This window comes from Tiliqua scincoides, chromosome 8, assembly GCF_035046505.1.
Source record: "Tiliqua scincoides isolate rTilSci1 chromosome 8, rTilSci1.hap2, whole genome shotgun sequence".
Taxonomy (NCBI): Eukaryota; Metazoa; Chordata; class Lepidosauria; order Squamata; family Scincidae; genus Tiliqua; species Tiliqua scincoides.
This window is the reverse complement of record NC_089828.1, coordinates 588,061-604,617: the sequence shown is the minus strand read 5'-3', so window position 1 is coordinate 604,617 and position 16,557 is coordinate 588,061. Positions and strand designations below refer to the sequence as shown.

Below are 16,557 nucleotides of genomic sequence, written 5' to 3'. Positions count from 1 at the left end.
TTGTCCACCATGAAACAAATGCCCCAACCCTAACCCCAACCATCGCTGCTCCTGGAACTTGGTGGAAGATGAGTTAAACATCTAGAAAGTCACTCGCTTTACCTGTTGTTGCTCTAGGCTGATCACAGAGCCGTTGCTTCCGCTCCGGTGCTTCCGCTGAAAGGCCGCTATCTCCTCTGTCTTGATACGCAGAATCTTCTGGTGTTGCTCGTGCTTCAGCTCCAGCTCCTGAAGGGGGAAGGAAAAAGCCGCGTGCCTGGGAAGATCCTGGGGCAGGAGACTCTTCAGTCTGCCACCGGTATGGAAACCAGCATGCATCCCCACGTCAGCCTACCCGAGAGGGGCCCTCCCAGGGCTGGCCCAAGTGGGAAAACCTGCATGTCAACAGGCGCAAACTGGAAGCTACAGGAGGAAGTCACAGGCGTAACCAGAAACTACTTCTGGTCGTGTCTGGGAGGTTCTCTGAGGCCACTGAGCTGTGGGCTTGGCATCTGCGGAGGCTCAAATCAGCAGGTGCCGAGCCCATGGATAAGCCCACTGCATGCTGTAATAAGCTGAGCCCCCTTCAAGTCTCCTGCTGAAGGTGGCCGATGCCCTCTGCTTCAGATCAGGACTGTCTCTGCTCACAGGCACAGGCTACCCTTCAGCCTTGGGCCAGAGCCCAGCAACCATCACCTTGACCCGATGCTGCCCCTTGTGCATCTCCGTCTCCAGGCGTCGCTTCTGCTCCACCTCCTCCCGCAGCCGCCTCTGAAGCTGCCCCTGCTGCCGCCGCATCAGCTGCACGTTCCTCTCTAGCTCCTGCAGGCGCTTCTCGCTCTGGGCGGAGAGCGACACCAGCCTCTCCGTCACCTGCTTCTTCTCCTGCAGAACCTGTCCCAAAAGAGGCAATCTGATGACGATGCCTCTTGAGCCAGGACAGACTCAAGAGCCCACAACGCGGAGGTCCTTTGGGCTGGTTCAGACACCCCCGTGCCAATCCCCCAAACCTCCCAGAATCAGGATTCCTTGTCCAAGGACGAGCCGCCCACCTTTGTGAGACATCTCAGGGCTCACCTTGGCCTTGCTCTGAGCTGCTGCCACTTTACTGCGATACTCCTGCAACTTTCGTTTCTCTCCAGGGTCCCGAGACTCCTTGCCCTCCAACTCCTGCAGCTGCCTCTGACCGTCGCTGAGCTCCACTCGTACCTGCTCCGCCTCTTGCTCCAGGTCAGAGATCTTCTGGCAGTACTGCTTGTTCATGGTCTGTGCATGCTTGCCTGAAACAGAGACACCTGCATCACCACAAAAGGCTAGCCTGCAAGCTGGGATGGGCCAGGGGGGGTGGAAACGCAAATTTTTAAAAATGCACACTCATAAATCACAGCAAAAGCCAATAAAAATAATCACAGATCAAGGAAGAGAGAGATCCGTTTCCTGTCCCTCCAACCAGCAAGAAGGAAGCAGAAGGGAAATGGGGAAGAAGCAACAGCAGTCGCAGCGACAGTGAGGTCTGTTTCTGGGTTCTGCTGCAGCTAGAAGTCAGGCTGGGAAAAGAAGTGAATGCCCCTGAGCACCAGACACTTGGGACAACAGCAAGCGGCAGGTGGCTTTACCCTTGCAGTGGGCTTCTCAAAGACACCTGGGTGACTGGTGGAAGACACTGGACCAGATGGACCTTTGGGCTGATCTAGCAGGACTCTGAGTGTGTTCTTAGAGAAGAGGAGACTGGGAAGGAGAAAGAAGAAACAGGAGAACAGGAGCCGTGAAAGAGGGAAGAACAGCATCGGCAGGCACTAGAAGGCTTCTGGGCAGAACACTGCAGGCAAAAACTGACACCTTTAGGAAGCCACAACCCCTTCAAAGGTTCAATCCCAACCTCAGGCCTTTCACCAAAGCCAAACGCCTCTAAATACAGACTGCCCCACACCTGTCTTGATCAGTTCCACAATCAGGTCCTCCTTCATGCGGATGTTGATGGCCAGCTCACGGATCTTCTGCTGGGCCTGGACCAGGCGCCACTCAGAACCCTTTCCTGAAGAGCCTTCCCCCAGACGGACCAGGCCTGGTCTCCTGCAGTCTGCTGCAACACAGAGATTTCATTCTGAAGTGCCCTGTGGTAAGGTTCCAGCATCCTCGGGGGGGGGGGGGAATATAAGAAGGGCCTAGGGTCAGCACACAGCGGCTGTCTCCTATTTTAGATACAGAGGTGCCCTTCCTGCTTCCTCCTACAGATGTAACTATGGCACACGTTTTGAAGGAATGAAGGGGAGGAGGATTATGGAAACTGGGGAGGAAACTATGGAATCCCTATAGTGATCTCCCCCCTCCATCATCTGGGAAGCAAATACTCTGGTGCTGATCTCCATCCCCCCAACTCAGAACAGCCTCCAAGTACAACACACGGCAGACAAGGAGATGTGTTATAGGAGGGGGGGGCACAGGCCTGTGCCATAACCCTGCACTCAGGCACTGAAGAACGGATCCGGGAGAACGTCACTTGCCAAGTGAAGGTTTTTGCCTTAAGGCTCCCCCAGTCTGGTGTGCTTTTTCCAGTGCTGGTGTGTTGTTCAGCTATACAGTTTCTAACCCTCCCCTTGTCCTTTTGTGTTGGGAAAAGGTTCTTAGTGCTTATTTTTGTTCTTCAGTCTTTGGAGAGAGACATAAAGGCTCTTGGAAAATAATTGGTGGGCACGTCTCGTCCCTCACCCTCTAGTGAAAAACAGGGGAATCTGCTTGACCCCATCCCACCATCTCTACCTCTGGATACTTCTGGATGCGCTTCTTGGATCAATGCTGGATTGCTTCTGCTCCACTCTCTGTTCCCCTTGCTTGAAACTTCCTTCTGGTTCCAGCTGTGGATCCCATTTCTAGAATGGCACCAAATCATTCACTTTAGACGACAGGAACAGGGCAGAAGGAAACAAGACTCGGCTCCTCAACTGCTTCAGGGCAGTGGCATAACTAAGGGGGGCAGAGAAGTACACTGCTCTGGGCACCATGCCCTGAGAGGGTGCCAACCCACAGCCCCAATGGCTGGCCCAAGGCAAACAGAACAGCCTTCTGCTGGTAGCATCCCAGTCAGTCTCCTGTTTTCGTTCAGCTCCACCATCTGTGGAGTCCTGTTCTGAGTTGGCAGCATCTCTGGGCCTGTCCGGCTGCCACATTCTCCTCTCCTGGAGCAGCCTGGTTGCTCATGCCATGCACTCCCAGTTTTCCTAGCTCTGAGACTGCAAATGTCAAGCGCAAGTCCTCCGGCTTGCAGTGCTCAGACCCTCAATGGCTAAAACAGTGAACCAGACATTCCAGCTGCAGCCATTGCTACACTGGAGCCAGCATCAGGCACACAAGAAGCCTCTGAATACTGATGCAGACCACTAGTCCATATGCGTTCTCTGACAAGCATTAGCTCTCCAAGGTCTCAGGTAGAGAAAGGTCTTTGCCAGCCCTGCGACCTAAGAAAAGTCAACTGGAGATGCTGGAGACCATCTCTCTACCATTCCAGATGCAAAGTTATGTCAAGCACCAAACTAGGCTCAGCCTCTTCACCTACCTGCGCTGGTAAAGGGAGCGAACCTGTTCCTGCCCTCCTCCCTCCTCCTCTCCTGCCGGTGGTTGCTCAGAAGCTACATCGAGCTCCTGTGTTGGTACCACGTCATCAACTTCTAAGCTGCACGCCAAGCCTTGATTGCAACTTTGACGGCACTCCAAGTCTTTTCCGTTACAAGCTGAGGAGTCACAGAGCTGTTTGAAGACCAGAAAAAGGGTTGTGTGAGTCCCAAAGCTTTGTCTAGAAATGATTTATCCTCAGAAGGGAAATGCCAGCTCCTTAGGAATTTCTGAAGAATCTCAGGTTTTTCCTGGTCAGACTCCACTTGCCCTGGATCAGTGGCAGGAGACCCCTTCCTATATTACATCAGCGGCCAAACTTGCTTACCGTAAGAGCCGCATGCATTAAGCTTCAGCTGCTTGAGAGCTGCAATATTTAAGAAGTATTTCAATTCTTAAATATACGTATATTTACCCACCATGAACATTAAACTTATGTTTAATCCAGTGGACTTTGACAGTTTGTTCCTGATAAATAATTATAAAGCTTGAGAGTTTCTTATTTACCTGTTATATTAATTGTGATGCAAAAAGGAGCTCAGCCAATAGCTGCACATTATATGTCAAAGAGCCAAATATATTTGAACCTTTCAGCATCTTAATTCAGAGAGCCAGTTTCAATGTACAACAGGAGAAAAGAGAACCCACGAGGCCAATCCTGACTCAAAAGGAAACCAGCCTCGCCGCCCACCACAGCACAGCACAGCACAATGCACACACCTTGTTGTGGTTGGGAAGGGTGGGCTTTGGCCAGTGGTGGGATCGAGCAGCGTCCACAGGGGCTGTGTGAGGCCTCTGGCCAGGCTGCACCAGGTAGACACTCTGCAGCAGTTCAGGCACACCTACGCCCGGCACATTCACCTGCAGGCACTTGTGCAGCTCAAAGATGATGTCTTGCTGCTCCTGCAATTTGTCGCTCTGGGGCAAAAAAAAAGGCAAAAATGGTTGCTTTAGAACTGCGCTATGAGGCGGCTCTCGTGGGCCAACTGCCCAGTGGCTGCTGCCGGCACCCACCCCACTGATGGCCGAGCCGGATCAGGACTGCAGAGCCGTAGGCAAGGCATGTCTGGGCAAAAGGCCGATGCCCAGAACAGTCCACAGTAAAGTTACCTGGAACAATACTCAGTCAGGGGTTAAGAATCCAACATATGGACAACAGCCGAGGGAGGAGCTTAATGAAACACAAAGGAGGAGAACAAGGACAGCGGATTATTCTGCAGGAGAGCAAGAGAGGGGGAGTTTGCTAACAGACCCTCACAATACCTGCAGCTTGTACTGCTCCATGGCGTCCTCAAGGGCAGCCAGGAAATCCCGATTCTCCTCCTCTAAACGCTCCACCTGCCTCTCCAGCCTTGCCACGTGCTCTTCTCGCACCGCCTCGGATCCTTTTGCGTGACCTTCCAGCCCCTGCTGAGGAGGAGAGAGACAGGGCACTCTCAGACTGTGCTGCACTCCCCAAGACAAAGAAGGGGCAGCGTGCCCTAGTGATCACAGCCATTGCACCGCTAGTGATCACCAGCAGAGTATTCCCATGCTTGGCCTCAACCCCTGCCACCCCGGGAGAAAACTGTGGATCTGCCTCACTGGCAACAGCCAGTTACAACCAGGCCTTGACCATCAACGACTCCAGACATCGCACCTGGTTGGTAACGAGGGTAGGAAGAGTGCAGGAGAGAACCATGCCAGCCACCTTACGTTCTTTGGAAGAAAAATAGGATAAACATACAGTAAATAGAATTAAGCCCCTGAGGACCATCTGGATAATCAAGGCACATTCTCTGTGACTCCGCTCAAAAGGACGCTTTAGATCAGTGTTCCCCAAACTGTGGATCAGGACCCACCAGTGAGTCACAAGCCCATTTTTGGTGGGTTGTGAAGTTTTTAAAACATTAAAAAATAGCCTTGAAAGCACCCTTGCCTAGTTTGCAGGAAAAAAACAGTATGAGGTAATCTTCCTACCCCCAAATTAAAATGTCACATTTTCCAATTTTCTCTAGTAATTGGTGTGCCATAGATCATGTGCGAACCCAGTTTCAGCCTTGTGTCTGGCCTGGAAGTCCCTAACTGCACATCTTATATATTGTTCAGCCTTCTGGGCACCCTGGAATGATTGTAAAGACTTGGGGGAAACACTCAAACTTCATTTCTAGGAAGAGTCTAGCAAATAGCAGGAGGTCTGGCTCAGTTGGTAGAGCTGCCGCCTTGTATGCCTGAAGATCTGAGGCTGCCAGTTCAAAACAACCGGAAGTACCCCAGAACTGACGACACGCTGAGATACTGATGAGCTGACCCTCGGAGGCAGAGAGGAGTTGCCGTCAAGTGGAGCGTGGGAGGCGAAGGACCAGAGAGAGGCCAGACCGGGAAGGAATCCAGCCGGAAGGAGGAGTTCTATGAAAGACCAGAACTATTCAATTGTAAAAATCCCTACAGGGGTTTAGAACAGCCTGCCTATGTAAACCGCCTTGGATTAAAGTCCGAGGAGAAATCTGATGACTAAAGAAAGGCGGTATATAAATACCTGTATAAATAAATAAATATAAATGTACACTCATATACTAGATGTAAGGTCTCTAGCAGCCTCAGTATCACAGGACCCCATTATTTTTAATTAATAATTGATTTATTGTTATTAATAAAATATTATTTCATTCTAGATCGCTTTTTTGTCTGGTGGGTTGTAAAAGATAGTCATTTTTAAAAGTAGGGCCCCTGTGCTAAAAAGCCTGGGAAGCACTGCCTTAGATACAATACATACCTCAATCCCCAAAGCTTACTTCCAGCATTCTGAAAAGGGCCGGTCCAGAATAAATGCATCACCTCATGTGACCCATTTCTTGATTTCAGGGATCAACACAGTCCCAGAGATTATGTGAAAAAACACAGCAAGAGTCCATGAAGTGCTCGGAACTCCACAACTATGGGGAATGAGTGCTTTTCTGGGGGAAATCAAAGCTGGCAGGCAAGCCCTTTAATCTAGCAGAAGGAGAACAATGCTGGACCCCTTCTAATTAGATACCAAGAACAAAAATAGCTCAACGAGGTGGACGATTTTAACTTGTGTGCAACGGAATCCCAAGGAAGGGGGCACGTTCCTCATCACTGGCTCTCTTCATACCAGAAAGGCACCACCCTTCTGTCCCAACCATGGGCTTCCAGGAGCCCCAGAAGAGGACCACAATGGACAAGACAGCCACCCACATTCACGTGGAGCATTTGTGTGCCCAATCAAGGGTGCCACCTGTGAGACAGCAATTCATTCCAACCCAAGAAGAGACATTCGGGGGGGGGAGGGGGCTTCATCTGCGCTGCCTTCTAGGTTCACTCACAGGCCCTGCACTTTGCAACCTGGCACTTCACCCCCTATCTGCATACCAAAGTCAAGAATCCTGCTGTTGTAAACCCAACTGGATAATTCTTTCTACGGAGATGACGTGGGCAAGTCAAGTGTGCTCAAGCTTGCCAAGGATTCCCATTTTTCTTTCAAACCTTGGCATGACAGGTTCATTCGTAGGATTGAAATGCAAATGTCAGAGGTTGAACCCAAGATCTTCTGTGCACAAGCTGTAAATAATGACTCAAGGTCTGTCTAGCCCAGCACTGTCCACTCTCACTGGAAGCCACTCATCAGCATTTTCTGGAAGCACTTTTTCCAAACGCTCCTACCCGGGACCTCTTTTTCTTGCTGGTGGTGCCAGAAATTGAACCTGGGACCATCTGAACGCAAAGCAGGGGAAGGACTAATTAAAAGGCAGTTGATAGGAGAGACTCAGCTCTTAGATTCAGAAGCGTATCTTGGCCAGAGAACCCACCCGCCCACCAAGAAGCTGTTCAATAGATGGAAGTTAGTCATGGGGTTGGCATTCTTGGGGAACTCACTGTGTAAAGACAACCATATCGCCAGCTGGCAATCTCTCTGCATGAGAATCTACTCTCCTCTGGTGACATCTTTGGAAGACCTTGGAAGCTTGTTCTCAGCGAGTACAAGGACATATAACAGCCATTTTCAACCACTGCGCCGTGGCACACTGGTGAGCCGCGAATGGTCTGCAGGTGTGCCTCAGGAGTTTGGGGGAGGGTCACTGATTAGTAGGGACATTGGGAGATGTGAGCCCTCTCACCAACAGCATGGTGTGACTTGTCAATTGTGAGAAACCGGTGCTGCGCCTTGACCATTTTAGTACCTTTCCAGTGTGCCATGAGGCAAAAAAGGTTGGAAATGACTGACTTTTAAACACACACACACACCCCCCATGCTGTCCTACTACCTGAGACTTGGACAACTTGGAGCTTGGCGCCTTGTGGCTCTGATCCTCCGCAGAAGTGCTCTCGATGCCACTGTCTAAGCCGGAGGCCGTGCTCAGTTCACTCCTCTCGCTCTCCACGTTACACAACCACTCCTTCACCCGCAGGATCTGGTCCACGGTCAGATTGCCTTCCTCCTGCAGTTCCGTCAAGAGGCGGTATGCTGCATCTGTGCAGGTCCTGTAGCGAGCGCACTCCGCAAGCAAGCCGGAGACCCGGTCGTGCGCACGCTGCCTAGTGGCGGTGGCATCGCCGCGGTTAATGATGCGGGTCTCCGAGCGGTGCCGCTGCTCCAGCGCCCTCTGTAGGTTCCTGATCTGCAACTGCAGTTCCTCCACAGGCTCCACCTCCTTGCTGCAATTCACCACCGCCCTGTTCTTGATGTTCTGCGCTCGACTGGCATAGTTCAGAGTGGTCAAGCTCTCGTCAAAGTCAGAGGAGGAGGGGCTGACGCAGGCAATCATCACAGTCTGGGCGTTCCCTCCGAGGGAGTCTTTCAGAATCCTGAGGAGGACAAAAGAAACCAGGGCATTGTTATACTGCCAGAGCCAAGGCCGAACGGACAAGCAAGACCACAAAAGCACCACATATTCACCATAAAGACCAACCATTATGAAAGCAGGCATTCTTCATGAAAATATTCACAGCAGTGTCAAATAATTTATCTTTCTCTGCATTGCCTTCATTGTCAGATCCATTGCTATTAACATCTCTAGTACTTAAGAGCTCACGTAGAAGAATATCCTAGCTACTATTTCTTCATCTTCACTATTTTCCTTAAACATTTGTAGCACCTGTAGTTCCATAATCGTCAGATCTGCCTCTCTACGGGTCAGTCACCCCGCTGGGTCAGTGCCCACAAGTGTCAGTGGGGGTTTCTATACCCCTTCACCAAATGTAGGAGCAAAACATATACAGAGTATCTCCTACTTAGTAATAAGGAATGTTTAAGCCTAACTGGGTAGCAAAAGTTCTGTTCTTAGGCTGCAATCCTAAGCACACTTTCCTGAGAGTAAGTCCCACTGAACAAAATAGGACTTACTTCTAAGTAGACCTGGTTAGGATTGTGCCCTTAGTCCAATACAGAATTAATTCTCCCAATCTCTTAGCCACAGCTAACAAACTGGAAGTGAGCTGCTGGCTCACACAGTTTCTCCATCTTGTCCCTCTGCTCTCCAGCCCATATTCCTCCCACCCAAGCCTTAGCTGTAGTTAAAGCCACACGTTGCCCGGAGCCAGCAGGCCACTGTTTTAAACCCAGTTAATAACCCCCAGGGATCACTGTTAACCAGGTTTTAAAAACCAATTTAAACCTTGCTTTGAAAGAACCAGAAGTATCACATGTGCACCAACCTCCTAAAGATGGATTTTATTGCCATTTTTCAACATTTTGACAGACTGTACTCCAGCACTTCCCAATCCTCCCAGGCCTCCAATGGCTCTTCTTCCCCAGGCTGCAAATGCAATGCACGGCTTCCGGAAGTGACTGGCGGTGACAAAATTGACAGTTACTTCCAGATTTGGAAACCACACCACTGTAAAGGATGGTAAGAGCCTCAGGGCAGGAGGGAGGGCCTTTCCCAGCATGCAGAAGCCATGTGCAGGAGCTCAGCTGGCTGAGCCTCTTGCCGTCTTTTGCAGCAGCATGGCTTCACTGCCAGCCAGCGGGCAGCCTGCCACACACAGTTTGGGAAAAGCTGCTGTACACTGTTTGGTCAGCTTGATGGAGCTGTGTTCGCGGAATAAAACTCTCCGGATACATGAAGAGATAGGATCTCAAAACACACAGACGAACAGGCCTTGCTGAGGGAGAGTCAGCATGGCTTCTGTAAGGGTAAGTCTTGCCTCACGAACCTTATAGAATTCTTTGAAAAGGTCAACAGGCATGTGGATGCGGGAGAACCCGTGGACATTATATATCTGGACTTTCAGAAGGCGTTTGACACGGTCCCTCACCAAAGGCTACTGAAAAAACTCCACAGTCAGGGAATTAGAGGACAGGTCCTCTCGTGGATTGAGAACTGGTTGGAGGCCAGGAAGCAGAGAGTGGGTGTCAATGGGCAATTTTCACAATGGAGAGAGGTGAAAAGCGGTGTGCCCCAAGGATCTGTCCTGGGACCGGTGCTTTTCAACCTCTTCATAAATGACCTGGAGACAGGGTTGAGCAGTGAAGTGGCTAAGTTTGCAGACGACACCAAACTTTTCCGTGTGGTAAAGACCAGAAGTGCTTGTGAGGAGCTCCAGAAGGATCTCTCCAGACTGGCAGAATGGGCAGCAAAATGGCAGATGTGCTTCAATGTCAGTAAGTGTAAAGTCATGCACATTGGGGCAAAAAATCAAAACTTTAGATATAGGCTGATGGGTTCTGAGCTGTCTGTGACAGATCAGGAGAGAGATCTTGGGGTGGTGGTGGACAGGTCGATGGAAGTGTCGACCCAATGTGCGGCGGCAGTGAAGAAGGCCAATTCTATGCTTGGGATCATTAGGAAGGGTATTGAGAACAAAACGGCTAGTATTATAATGCCGTTGTACAAATCTATGGTAAGGCCACACCTGGAGCATTGTGTCCAGTTCTGGTCGCCGCATCTCAAAAAAGACATAGTGGAAATGGAAAAGGTGCAAAAGAGAGCGACTAAGATGATTACTGGGCTGGGGCACCTTCCTTATGAGGAAAGGCTACGGCGTTTGGGCCTCTTCAGCCTAGAAAAGAGACGCTTGAGGGGGGACATGATTGAGACATACAAAATTATGCAGGGAATGGACAGAGTGGATAGGGAGATGCTCTTTACACTCTCACATAATACCAGAACCAGGGGACATCCACTAAAATTAAGTGTTGGGCGGGTTAGGACAGACAAAAGAAAATATTTCTTTACTCAGCGTGTGGTCCGTCTGTGGAACTCCTTGCCACAGGATGTGGTGCTGGCGTCTAGCCTAGACACCTTTAAAAGGGGATTGGACAAGTTTCTGGAGGAAAAATCCATTATGGGTTACAAGCCATGATGTGTATGCGCAACCTCCTGATTTTAGAAATGGGCTATGTCAGAATGCCAGATGCAAGGGAGGGCACCAGGATGAGGTCCCTTGTTATCTGGTGTGCTCCTTGGGGCATTTGGTGGGCCGCTGTGAGATACAGGAAGCTGGACTAGATGGGCCTATGGCCTGATCCAGTGGGGCTGTTCTTATGTTCTGAACTACAATTCCCAGGAGGCCTTGCAGGTCTCTTGTTATCTGGTGTGCTCCCTGGGGCATTTGGTGGGCCGCTGTGAGATACAGGAAGCTGGACTAGATGGGCCTATGGCCTGATCCAGTGGGGCTGTTTTTATGTTCTTAATAGCACCTTCCAACCAGGTCGATTGCTAATTTAAAAACAGAACTACACACACATCCTTCTTAGCAAGCGCTAAGCTCAGCCTGAACCCACTTTGTGGAGAAACGCAAGGTCTTAGGTGGGGACTACTCACCTGGTAATTTTAGAATCCCGGTAAGGAATGTGACTGCCTTTCCGACGGGGGTCTCCCAAGGCACTGATGACGTTGCCCAGAGCCAGAAGGCCACTGTTGATCTGGATGCTCTCCCTGAGCCTCTCCCCTGTATTCCCCGTCTTTACCACCCGCTCAGAACCTGCGAGATCCACAAAGTGAAATTTGGAAGCAAGGACTTGGCCCGAGGCCGGAACGGAGGCCTTGTCCTGAAGGACGAGGCGAGTGAGGCGGCCGGCACTGCGCCGCTGCTCCATGGTCACAGTGAAGACGGTGTGCGAGCGACTGGACTTCCTGTTGATGTGGGTGGCCCCGGTGTGCTTGGCCATGTTGCCCATTTCGAGCAGGCTCAGGACCTCATCCAGGCCCTCCACTTCCGTTTCCTTCACTCCGTACAGCACTGCAATGAGAGACGCATCACAGTGATGGCACGGGAGACAGTAACAAGGTGCAAAGAAGAGAGAGCTGTACTCGAACGTAGAGGATCTGGGTTCAAGTTCTGCCAGGACTCTGCAATCCAGAAAAGCTCCCTAAATGTCCCCATGGCATCCCACACCCGCCCCGGCAGTAAAAGGGAGCTGGTGAAGCACGTTCTGCTTCTCCAAGGTTCATTTATCAGCTGCAAGGGAAAACTGCAGTGTGCAGGTTTTTAAACACACAGAGATATAACCTTTGGGTTGCAATATCTGGGGAGCAAGAGGTGGTGCAGGGTTGTTAACTTTTACCAATATTGGCCTTGTCATCCTCCCGGATCTGTATGTCCTTGCTAGCCGTCTCCACCTGCAGCAGGTCCCGAAACTCTTCCTTATACACTTCCAGGTAAGAGACGCGGACAGTGTAGTCAAGCAAATCATTTTCATCAATGAGTTTGAAGACCTCAGCCATGGCTCGGGGGATGACACCCTGCTCATCTTCATTGATGGAAGCTAGGAAGAAGGAACATACACACAACCAGGGAGAAAGGGTCACACCAACAGATGTGGATGCAGGGAAGGGGATTCCATCCCTGGGGGAAAGCTACAATATAGGACCTGTTTCTTTTACAGACAGGCTGCTGCACAGCAAGAGGCAGGCATGACAACAATTCCACTTAAATTCAGCAACCCACCATTTAAAATGCCCTGCACATAAAGTCAGGGAATCTTATCACTTCTCCCATATCAGAGCATGGACTGACCTGTCTGTTCGTTGCTCTGTCAAGGGCCACCATGCACATGGACATTATTTTTGTGCTTTAGCACCAATAAAAAATTAGTCCTGATAGTACTTTATAAAGACAAAAAGTTGCCTTTCTGATTAATTTCTTTGAATTCATTTAAAATAGTTCTATTCCACCTTTCTCCCTGAGCTGCAAATGACAGGAGAGAAAATGTGCAAGTCTTGTTCATAATTTCAAGATATGAGAGAGGACAATTATCCCACTGGGAGAGCCCAATTATAACAGGGGCTGAAGAAATTGCTTCCGGGGGCCACATTCAGCCTGTGGGCCTTCAGTCTGACACCCCTGCCTTGGATGTTGCCGCTGCTGTGACAGGTTCATAGTAAGTATTTCTGTACCAACAAAGAGATGTCAATTCAACACACAGTTACAAGAAGCTCCACCGAAATCAACAGGACTTGCTTCAGAGTGAAGACACACTTCACATGCAACTCAGGACCCTTATGAGTTAGAACAGTCAATATCACTGCACTAAAAAAAGTTGTGACCACTGAAAGAATTCTGCCTCTCTCGACCCAACACAGCAGACTAGTATGCCCTCTATAGCTCAACTACCCCCGAGCTTGGGGGCACAACATGCACACCGGGTGGAGAGGAAGAGGGAATTCAGAGCGGGCTATTCATGCAAGAAAGGAAGATGGAACTCACAGACACTTGCTTCTCCAATGGTGTAGGTCTTGCCTGAGCCTGTCTGCCCATATGCAAACACGGTCACGTTGAAGCCTTCAAAGAAGGCCTCCACCAGTGGCTGCACGCAAGCTGTGTACACAGACTCCTGGCTGGATGTTTCGGTGAAGACGCCGTCAACATGGAAGTGGCGGTTATGGCCCAGAGTCACTTCTTTTGTCTCTGGGTCACCTCGCAGGCAAGTCTGGTGCCCGTGCAGTCGCTCCTTGGGCAGCAAGGGCCGAATGCGCACAGCCACCCTGACCCGAGTCTCCTCCACTGGTGGCTGGGACTTGGCTTTCAGCCCCATGATCAGCAATGGCTGAAGAGTCAGGACCACAAGAAGATGGAAAGGGGCGTCATTCCTCTGGCTGGCAGGCTACAAAAAGAGGCAAAGCCAGATTAGAATAGGCAACACTTTCTCCACTAAAAATAATTTAAAATAACAGATCACATTCACATGTTATTCACATGTTCCATTCCATGAAGGTACAATATGAGTACAGTGCACACAGGCTGGTGATCTGTAAAAACTGAACCTAGGTACAGCCATTCATATGGAAACCTGTATCCAGGTACAAGCAGCTGAACCCAGAAACAGACATTCTGTAACCTGGATACAGCATAATGTGCAAACAGCTGTTCCACACCTTATTATTTGATATTTATTTTCAAAGATTTATAAAACACCCTTCATCAGTTGATTCTGGAATGGTTTACAATATAATAACATAACACAACAATAACAGGTGCAGGTCTTATTTAAGACATTTCAAGTGCAATAATAAGTAGGGAATGAGAGGGGAATAAAGGGGGTAATTTGGACTCATGCCCTGGATAAAAAAGGGGGCCCAGGAACCAAAGGAGGGGCCTCAGAAATTTCATGGAATCTTATACCGTGTTTTCCTATATCTCACGTGGACTTGCTGCCCATGTGGGATGCTGGGAACACGGCTGCTACCAAAAGCCATATGTGCTGGGCCAAGGAATGCATACATGACATTCCTTATCTCAGTGTCAAATTTGGGAAGAAACTGGCCTGCTACAATAGCTCTTTGGCGTGTTGATCCGCTCACCAGTAAGGAGTGTATAGGAGCTCAGGGACACAGCGGCAGGACTACAACTGCTGTGGAAGTATGTTTTGATGCCACCAGGACACTTCCCATTCTAGTGTGAACTTCAATACAATGAAGCTAATTTTCTGCTAATTTTCTATATTTAAAAGATTTTAGAGAGACTTAGGAAAATTAAAAAAAGAAAACCCAAAAGACACTTTGTACCCCCTGATAAAATTCCTCTTAGAGGCCCTGACAATAAGAACAAAATAAGAGGCTGGGAGGAGGAGCCAACAGTGGATGAACAGACATGTCCCCAGGAGCTCCTGGGAGACAGTTTTCCCCCAAATACTGCAGGTCTGAAGAGGACCTGAAGATCTTGGTTAGGAGAGACAAGATCTTCATCGGTGCAGGTATCTGGGAAATTGAAAGCCCAAGGGGGGGGGCTTTCTTCGCAGAGGAATCTAACCCTTTGTGACAGTATTGGGGGAGGTGCAGTGATCTGCAATCAAGCTGCTGGCTCCGTGCTGAGATGCCATATGGGGGAGGGGGGAAAGCGTGAAGTGTAAAGCTTAAGTTGGAAATTTAAGATAAGGAAGTGTTAATATTGTCCCCAGCTCTGATTGACTGATTTGGCTAAAAGCCCTGGATATATTGGAGGCGTTAACGAGAGACTTTTTAAGGAGGTTGAAAGTGCTCTTTTTCACTGTCGTGGAATAAATTGGTGGTGGATTTTAATTACAACTATAACTTAGGTGTGAACTAAAATCCAGAATCATTCTTGGACATAATTGGATATAAATATAACTCTCATTAGATTTGAAAGAGCTTTGTTTTCTCTGTACCAGAGACGGTGAGACTGTTTTCTTTCGTTTTGTTTTTCTCTCCGTTAACTGCACTGGACTGTTATCTGCAAGAGGTATGTAAGGAATGCGGATGGCAGCGTAGTAATGACATGGTGGAAGTGAGGAGAATAATATGTTGTGGACATCTAGTGGACTAGAGAGAAATTGCAAAATGGACTCTGTTCCAGAAATGTAGAAACAGAAGATTAATACGGAGAGATTGCTTGTTATGGAGCGACAACAGCTGAATTGGTCCTCACAGATTCAAGCCAGTCTGGAGACTCTTTCCCAACAGATAGATGTCTGTAAGAAACAATTGGAAGATGCGAAGAAACAAGCAGAAGATAAATAAGGGAGTGAAAAAGTGGACAAGGAGGAAAACAGGATGATCAACAGGACAAAGAAGAGGTGCTGATGGAGATCAAGAAAGATAAGATGGACAGAGTAACAGGAGTGCACAAATCACAAAATCTGTTGGAACAAGAAGGAGAAAATATATCCCAGTTAACTGGAAGAATGAACACACTTTATATAAGAAAGTGTGGATTTATCAGATTCTGTTATAGAGATAAATTATTAAAGATATTACAGGAGAAAAAATGGAAAGTAAGAAAGAAAAAGAACCCTGAGGGGTAATCGGAGGGTTAAAGAAAATTGGAGGATTTATTCAACAATAAATAATAACAATGGAGAGAAAAAAAAGAATATGTATGAAAACTGCTTTTCATGGAGTAATTTCTCATCATCCTTCAGTTTTCCATAGAAGGCCGGTTACAGCACAATCCTCCGAGGCAGGTCTACTCAGTGTGCCAAGTTGGGCTTACTCCCAGGAAGAGTGCGCAGGGGACTGCAGCCTCCACTGCTCGGTTCGGAGCTACTGCTGCCACCGCAGCCACTGGCACTTGCGGGGACAAGCAGGGCAGCAGGTCCGGCGAAAGGCGCTCTGCTTCCCGGCCACGCCACGCCGGGCGAGCGGCGTTCCCCAAGGCGGGCGGGCGGGCGGGCGAGCGCCCGACCTTGGCTCGCAGGCACCCGGGCGAAAGGGAGCGGGAGCCGGAGGGAACCTTTGGAACTCGCGTCCCGGGGCCGCTGGAGGAAGGGGCGGTCCGGGCGCCGGCCGAACAGGCACCCCGCGCCCTGCAGGCGCTCCGCTGTCCCGGCCGCGCTGGCCCGACTGGGCGAAAGGGCCGCGGGCAGCGGGAGGGAATTCTCGGGCCTGGTGCCAAGCGAGAGAGGGGAGGCAGGCGGCCCCCGCCCTCTGCGTACGCTCAGAGGCACGCCTTCGGGAAGAGGCTCTGCCTGCGCGCCCGGCTCACCTGGCAGCATCAGCCCCGCCAGCCCGCCCGTCCTTCCTCCTCGGAGCCCGCAGGCAGGCAGGCCTCGGCCGCGATGGGCGGACC

The 16,557-nt window shown here is 49.9% G+C and overlaps 1 protein-coding gene across 3 annotated transcripts in view; it reads right to left on the bottom strand.

Annotated features, from left to right (window-relative positions):
* Positions 1–16,557, bottom strand: part of KIF7 (kinesin family member 7) — a 22,385-nt gene extending 5,828 nt beyond the window's left edge. The window contains exons 1-13 of one of the 3 annotated variants that reach the window (XM_066636135.1): positions 16,474–16,557; positions 13,240–13,636; positions 12,098–12,298; positions 11,355–11,772; positions 7,854–8,394; positions 4,852–4,998; positions 4,309–4,506; positions 3,533–3,723; positions 2,740–2,849; positions 1,910–2,062; positions 1,057–1,259; positions 676–873; positions 103–228 (exon numbers count right to left, since the gene is read on the bottom strand). In XM_066636135.1, coding sequence (XP_066492232.1) covers positions 103–228; positions 676–873; positions 1,057–1,259; positions 1,910–2,062; positions 2,740–2,849; positions 3,533–3,723; positions 4,309–4,506; positions 4,852–4,998; positions 7,854–8,394; positions 11,355–11,772; positions 12,098–12,298; positions 13,240–13,567 — 2,814 coding nt within the window. In that variant the 5' untranslated portion in view covers positions 13,568–13,636; positions 16,474–16,557. The remainder of the gene's footprint in view (positions 1–102; positions 229–675; positions 874–1,056; positions 1,260–1,909; positions 2,063–2,739; positions 2,850–3,532; positions 3,724–4,308; positions 4,507–4,851; positions 4,999–7,853; positions 8,395–11,354; positions 11,773–12,097; positions 12,299–13,239; positions 13,637–16,473) is intronic. The other 2 variants (XM_066636136.1, XM_066636137.1) reach the window with 2 other exon arrangements.